Source organism: Teleopsis dalmanni, chromosome 2, assembly GCF_002237135.1.
Source record: "Teleopsis dalmanni isolate 2A chromosome 2, ASM223713v2, whole genome shotgun sequence".
Taxonomy (NCBI): domain Eukaryota; kingdom Metazoa; phylum Arthropoda; class Insecta; order Diptera; family Diopsidae; genus Teleopsis; species Teleopsis dalmanni.
The window spans coordinates 117802768-117811014 of NC_051847.1; the positions used below are offsets into that span (position 1 = coordinate 117802768).

An 8247-nucleotide genomic window follows, 5' to 3' on the forward strand; every position below is an offset into this window, starting at 1 on the left:
GTTATAAAAAAAAGATATTGGATATTTGGACTTAAAAACTTGATTAAGAAATGTATACGTGAATGTGTAAGGTGCACCCGTTATAAAGCATTAAAGCAGAAGCAGCTTATGGGTGATTTACCAGAATATAGGGTCAATGTGTCTGCTCCGTTCGCTCATTGTGGAGTAGATTACGCTGGACCATTGCTAATAAAATGTTCTAAAGGGCGAGGCCAAAAAACTTTTAAAGGGTACGTAGCGGTATTTGTATGTATGGCAACTAAAGCTTTGCATTTAGAGTTGGTAAGTGACATGACATCAGACTCATTTCTGGCGGCGCTGAAGCGATTGTTTGCACGCAGAGGCAAATGTTCACATGTATACTCAGACAACGGTACTAACTTCGTTGGAGCATCCAAAAAATTAGATAAGGATTTACAACAGGCTATTAAAAGCAATGTGAGTGCAGTTTGTGCATTGGAAGCAGAAATGGCATTTCATTCCACCGGCAAGTCCTCATTTTGGAGGTTTATGGGAGTCGGCCGTGAAGTCAATAAAACACCACTTGAAAAGAGTTGTTGGCGAAAATAAACTTACTTATGAGGAGTTAAGCACACTTCTAACTCAAATTGAGGGCATACTTAATTCACGACCGCTTTGTGCAAATGTTGACGACAATGATATATTAACTCCAGGTCATTTTTTAATTGGGCATGCTATCATTGACTATCCAGAAGCAGTAGATGATATGAACATATCTTCATTAAATCGTTGGAAGATAATTCAAGCAATGAAGAAACATTTTTGGAAACGATGGAAGGAAGAATATTTAACGAATCTTCAGCAGAGGTACAAATGGAAAGGGGTTCAAGCAAATATTAAGTGGTAATAGTGAAGAATGAGGAAACATATCCAGGAAGATGGCCTCTTGGAAAGATAATTGACGTTCATCCTGGAAAAGATAATCTGGTGAGAGTAGTATCGGTAAAAACTCAGAACGGCACAATAAAACGTCCGATTCAGAAATTATGTGTATTGGAAGGCGTACACGAACGAATACATGTTGCTGAGAATAAGACGATAAATGTTATTAAACGAAATTGGAATGTAGAATTTGGCCGCTGGCAGAATGTTCAATCACGAACAGGAGTTTTGACCTCCGGCAGAATGTTCAATCATGAACAGGAATTTATACCATAAATTTAATTATTATAGTTTTAAATTAAACTGAAAAGTTTCGGAAATTCTCATTTAAAATTCGCGCGCTGTATATTTTTCGATATTTTAAGTTTATGTAGTTTGGCAGCACTGTCCTTAATTACTATGCCAAAAATGAGCTCGATCTGTCAGACAGTTCGTTTACGGCAGCTGTTGAAACCAGTTCACCTCAGTAGTGCGTTGCGAAATGTCTTCGACGGTCGTACGACCGTCCTGGAAGGCTTTGTACCACTCATAAACTTGAGTTTTCGATAAAACTGATTCCCCATAAGCCTTTTGTAGCATTCGCAACGATTCTGCACACGAAATTTCGTTCGAAACACAAAATTTGATGCAAACTCTTTGTTCAATATTTTTTTCCATTGTTTTTTTCGCAACGCCCTACTGAGGTGAACTGGTTTCAACAGCTGCCGTAAACGAACTGTCTGACAGATCGCGCTCATTTTTGGCATAGTAATTAAGGACAGTGCTGCCAAACTACATAAACTTAAAATATCGAAAAATATACAGCGCGCGAATTTTAAATGAGAATTTCCGAAAACTTTTCGGTCTTAATGTATATCATCACCTAAATTCTTAGAATTATGAACTAAAGAAAAATATAGATAAATAGTAACATTTTTTAGCAACCGTATTTAAATTATTAAACTAAAATATATTCATAAAAACAATAGGAGGAAAATCCCAAGTGTTGGGACTTCCGTCCTTTTTTTAACCTTTTTTAACCTTTTTTGACAAATGTAATACAGTCCACTAAAATCATAATATTTTAACCTTGATGTAGAAATTAGTCTTAAAATATTTTTGTATAAAAACACAACATTATTTGAAATAAAATCAGTAGCTAAAAATTACTCAAAGTGTGTGTACTTTAATTTATTAAATGTACACGAAGTAATGAACACATAATGCATTTTATTGTCACTTAAATTTTTTTTTGTTAGATATATATCTATATACACGACTGTATATTTTGTACCTGAATTGAAACAATATGATTAATTTCAATAATCTTAGTCATACTTGACACTTGATGTCTTGAAAAGACAAACAAAACCGCTGTTGTACTGTCGATATTTTGTCTGTTGTTATATTACTAAAGCAATAATAATGACAAAATATTATAATTTCCTGAAAATTACTCAATTTTGTTTTTGACAATAAGAAATACAATAAAATATAATTATTTTGAAAACTGTTGATATGCGTAATGCAAGTATACTCATATATAAATATCTTCAATAAAATTTTTACCACTCTATAATCGGTCTACTCACTTGTAATAGCATTATGGGAAAGTAATGCTATTTCAAAAATAATAATTTCTCTTAACTGAATTAAAAAGATTTGATAGATTCTTATCATTTAAAGTCATTCTTTTATCATGTGTCATTTCAACATACCTGAACTTGAACTTGAGTCTTGAATTGATTTGATAGGCGTCTATTATGTGATATTACAGCATCACTAAACTGTAAAGTGCTTACAAGTTTAAAGAATACAATAGTATACTATATTGAGACTATATATAAAAAATGTATCTAGTGATTTTGTTTAAAGGGTGAATTACATCGTATTATCCAAAGCACGTAGTATTCTCTGTAAGTAAACAAAATCCCTGCATTCTTTATTCCGGAATGCTTGGGTCACATAATCTATAACTGTTTAATAATTTTGCACATAACAATATTTACTTAATCTAAGGACATATACTTATTTATGAGAGAGAGTTGGTTTAAAATTAATTCAAAGTTATACGCCACTATCTTTATTGTTCATCGTGCTGTGCCCTTCTCAATCAAAATAATATCTTATTGTCGCTATAATAGTCTGAAATTTGTAGTTTAATTATTTTTTAAATAGTTAATATGTAAATAATAAATGTTAATCGTAAATCAGAAGAAATTGTTTCAGGTATTGTAAAAATTTATATACGGAGATTGTATTTACTAATGCATTAATTTTTATAGTAAAAAACTATAGTTGAAACAATGTATTTATATGTATACTATTATTGACTCTATGTTCTGTTGTGTTGAGATACAAAATGCATATGAAAATATGTAAAAGGGGTTCGATATGTCTAAGTGTAATATATAATGATAAATCCAGATTATTATATAATAAAAAAAATTAATAGATATTAATTTCGGTTAATTTAATAATTTATTAGTTATTTTTAGGTTATTAAAGCCAAAAAGAGGTGCACTTGTTAGGACTACCGGTTGTTTTATAACAATGTATAGCACGATTTACTGCTAGGAGTTTGATGGTTTAAGATATAAATGAACTAATCAATACAAAACTGCAATAACGATTTTATATGACTAATATTTATTTGTCAAAATAAGTTTATTTAATGTTAATAATCAATTGCAATCAAATAGATATAGTGGACTGTGTGCTTTTTTATTTTGCATACTGTTAACACTCAAATATCAAATTTTACAAAGTATCTTTTGCAATGTTTTGCTCATTTGATGTAACTGTTATATGATTTAAGCTATTATATATTTTTGATGCTCAACAGAAACATACCGTTGTTTAAGCTTTGATTCCCAGTAGTTGGGAATTTGACCTAACCGACATAATGGTCCAACTGTCAAGTAATTACTCATGCAAAATATATGATGGTTTCGTAGTATGTAAATTTATGGTTTAAAATGATTTAAAATTTGAATATTAACTTAATCAATTTTCAAATTTTTTTCCTGTCTGGGACTTATAACATAGAAAGTGCACAATAAGAATTATTTTCCAGAGTAAGTAAGTAAGTACATATAACAAAATTTTGGTTGTAGTTTAAAATTAATTACTAGACGTTGGTATTTAATCCTATTTTACAGTTCAGTTTAAATCCATGAATCAAGTTGAAATATTGCAGATGTTATAATGAAGACTATTAGGACTACACTGTCCATTGTGCTTTATAGTGTATTCAACTTTATTCCGATTGACTATTTTTGGTATTAAACTGTGCTATACTTAAGCTTTTAAGCTCCGGCAATATATAGACACTAATAAAACATGAACACTTTAAAATCTTATAGAATCTTATATACACAGAGATACATAACAAGCTACTTAGGTCCCAAAGTACTTGTTTTTTTATATTATTCTTCTTAGATATATTTCACGTCAAATATTTGAAATCCATCATTGACTTTGCTATTCTCAAATGTTACATACATTTTGATATACCTTACAGACAACAATATTTGTATGTGACAAGTAGGTTACACAATATAATTACAAAGAAAATATTTAACTAGTAAATGGCTAATTGCATAAATTATTTTTACACTTTTTAGTATTTGCCTTATTCACAGATTAATTAGATTTGGATGGAAATCTCGTTCAAATAACCTATAACTTACAAATTATTCTAACTATAGTGCCAACAATGTCATCAGCTTTTTATATCATATGCAAAATCCTATTAACAACTTAGGTTAAAATGCGGTAGTCCTATATAGTCGCAATACTTCCATATCAACATAGACGGTTAAAAAGTAGAAAGTCGATTTAATGGTAGAATATTTTTGAAAATAGAAAATAACATTTTATAACTAACAATATTGGCAAATGAAGAAGATATTTGTATTATGAAATATGTCAAATCACAAAGATTAATATGCATTATATTCGTTGTAAAAATGAATATGACTCGAAACCATGAAGATTTTCGGGTACAGCACAGACTATTCCAGAAGACAACTAAAAATATGTCTTATTGGTTAATACGTGACAAGGAAAATAGAGGAAAGTGAAGAAAATATGGCAAGTATAAAAATAAAAAACAAAACAAAAATAAAGTAAAATCAATTTATCTAGTAGTCATCTAAGTCGAAACATTCATTATCGATGTCATCTAATTGCATACTCTGGAAGTCCACTTTATAACGTAATATTCCTCCAATACCTCCAAATCCCCTAACAAATTGGCTGCCCACCTGAGATTTATCTGTAATAATCTCAAGCTCAAGGGTCGATGCTGACTATTTAGGTACAGAGAGTTGAAACATACGGTAACTCAAGTCTGATCATATTTTTTTTTTCAATTCGCCAAAACATCAGCTGATTCTATTGCAAAAACTTACACTTGAATATGAAATTTGAAGTATTGGAAAAAAAATTCATGTAATTAAATATGAATAAAAAATATTTTTATAGTTATAGTTATTTATTTATATAGATATATAAATAAAACTATATCTGTAATATAGTTTTAGTTCATTTTTAATTTTAAATTTTTTACTTTTTCTTGTCATATTCTTGATTGAAAAGGATTCATATATTTGTGGAGTCATTGTCCTTATACCTCTAAAATATTATTTTATTATTTAATTGCACATCCACAATACTCGGACTTATTTTCACTAGTATCAAGAAGTACCAAAACAAACGGAATTTAATCTGAATTAAACCTGAATCAACCATACAAAGAAATTATAAATCTTATCTGAGTGAAGTGTGTACTTGCGTTATATAATTAAACTAGTTAATACAATATTTACCCTGATTTTGATGAAAAGTTGTAGATAACAATCAGAGTTGCTAGTACGGTTGATTGTATAAATTTCATGCTTTGAAATAAATATTTTTTGCATGTCTTGCATATGAAAGCTGCACGCTACGTAAATAATGCTTGTACATTATAAAGTGTATAGTATAAGACCTAATAGAAATGAATATATATGCCAAGTTCAACGTTAACGTATGTATCTTTGTTAATATAATATATGTATACATTATTCTTATGTGCTGCGATTTAAGCACAAAAGTACTTGGCACGCAACTTATCCACCTTTTAAGTATTGTAGTTGCCAGTCGTTTGGATATTTGTAACTTGATGAACGACCTTCAGGTGATAACGTTTAATATTATTTGATATATACAATAATGTATATACGCGTATATTTGTATTTAATTTTAATTAATTTTTTTTTATTGTTATGCTTATTCTTAATTTCTATCTATCATAGTTAAGTTAGATAAAGGCACATGTAAGGTTATTAAGTCATTTGAACTTTAAAAAAAAGAAATGGCAAAAGAAAAGAAGAATTGTCAGGGTTCCAAAGTCTTTGGAAAGTTTTATGAGTTAATCGGAAATAAATCGTAAAGGTAAATATTTTTCGTATTTATAATTTATTTATTTATTTAATAAATAAATTAAATTTAAATGAGTCAATAAATATACGAGTATATTAGATTAAGTTTAAATACGAGCAGCTAAATATACTCAATGGGCATTCTTGGTATTATTATCTCGGTTGAAAAAGCTATAAAAAAGCAGATTACAATTCGATACTGAAGTGATATGAAATTGATAATTATAACAATTATGAACATTAAAAGGAACCAAATGTGTATTTCAACTATAAGATAAGTTCTGTATAGAATTAAATTTGGTTTCTTGATTGACGATTCTAATGTAAAAAGAGCAAGAACTCGATTTATGCAAACCACGTGTGTAAATTTGTCAAATTCACAAATAAAAATAGTCTTTTTATAAATTATGAAAAACTAAAATAGAGTATTTCAAGTGCTTTTAATATTATTTTTAATATTTAGCATAAATTTTCCACTTGTGATCAAAAGCGAAAATGTAGGTTATTTACTTTTCAAAAGCGGAAAGCTAAATCAAGTGCAACAAACCCTGAAAAAACATGAGTCATTTTCCTTTACATTATGTGCAGGGAAATTTGCAGAGAACTCACACAATAAAATGATACTTAAAGTTTAAAGAGAAGAATGTATATACATATATATATATACAGATACATTTTGCAAATACTCATATACCGGATAACAGTTACTGAGATACAACGGAATGACATGAATGTGGTATGAAACAAAGGGAGCAGCACGGTGTAACGGTGTATTGTTAAGGAGCTTTATTTTCCTAACGGGAGAAGCATGTCAATAAATATTAAAATGTCATAAATAATGGAAAAATAGTTGCAAGTTTATGGCATCTTTATGGGCTTGGTTCTGCCTGATATTTAAATGGCATATCATAAAATTGTTCATTCTCCTCAATGACAGAAGAAAAAATAAATTGTTTTTTTTTAATGTAAATTGTTCCGGAACAGCTAGGAACGGTTTGGTTTTGTTAAAGCTTTAACACCTTTCACATCAGTATATTGAGCATTCACTGATAGCAATTCTATATAGTTCTGTAATAATTATATATGGGTTCTAAATTTCAATCCGACATACACTGATCGTTTTATTATTATGTTGAAGCTAGTTGAGTCAGTGCACTTGAAACTTTTACTCTCTATTAACTGCGAAGTTTCTTCAAAATCCCTCTCTACATCTTGACTGGATTATTGTTTATCATTTAATCAGACTAAGCAATAATTGACCTCAGATCTGCATAACTCCCCAAGGAGCCTGTAGCCATCATCATCATCATCAGCGTTACAGCTCGGGGTGAGCTTTAGCTGCATCAACCAGCTTTCTCCATTCTGCTTTGCATGATGTTTTAGATCTCCAGCTTTGTATACCCATTTTCCTGATGTCTTCAGTCACGTTGTCGAGCCATCTTATACGTGGTCTACCTCTGCTGCGGTCATTATACGGCGTGAAATGGAGTGTTCGCTTTTGTGGTCTATCGTCCGGCATTCTCATGACGTGTCCTAACCATCTCAAGCGTTGCGACTTTGTGAACTTCACCACATCTTCACCATCACAAAGTTGTAGTAGTTCAGCATTCGTACGCCGACGAAATTCTTCTTGATTCAGGCGGATGGGACCATAAATCTTTCTCAGCACCTTTCCTTCGAATGTTCTAATTTGATTTTCATCTGCTGTCGTTAGAGTCCACGTTTCGGCCCCATAGCATAATACCGGGCGGACGATTGCCTTGTAAGCGTGTAGTTTGGCACTTCTGGTCACGATTTTAGATTTGAAGATTTTCGAGTGTCCGTAATAACTTCTGTTTGCTGCTACAATTCTGTCTTGTATACTAACACTGATTTCATTGTTTTTATTAATGAGGACACCCAAGTATTTGGCGCTTTCAACTTCTTTAAACGTAAACTC

At 30.5% G+C, this 8247-nt stretch overlaps 1 protein-coding gene across 1 annotated transcript in view; it reads left to right on the plus strand.

Annotated features, from left to right (window-relative positions):
• Nucleotides 1-570, plus strand: part of LOC119675547 — a 13794-nt gene extending 13224 nt beyond the window's left edge. Inside the window, exon 6 of the mRNA XM_038086754.1 lies at nucleotides 15-570. Within this exon, the coding sequence (XP_037942682.1) occupies nucleotides 15-570 (556 nt within the window). The remainder of the gene's footprint in view (nucleotides 1-14) is intronic.
• The last annotated feature ends 7677 nt before the right edge of the window (nucleotides 571-8247 follow it).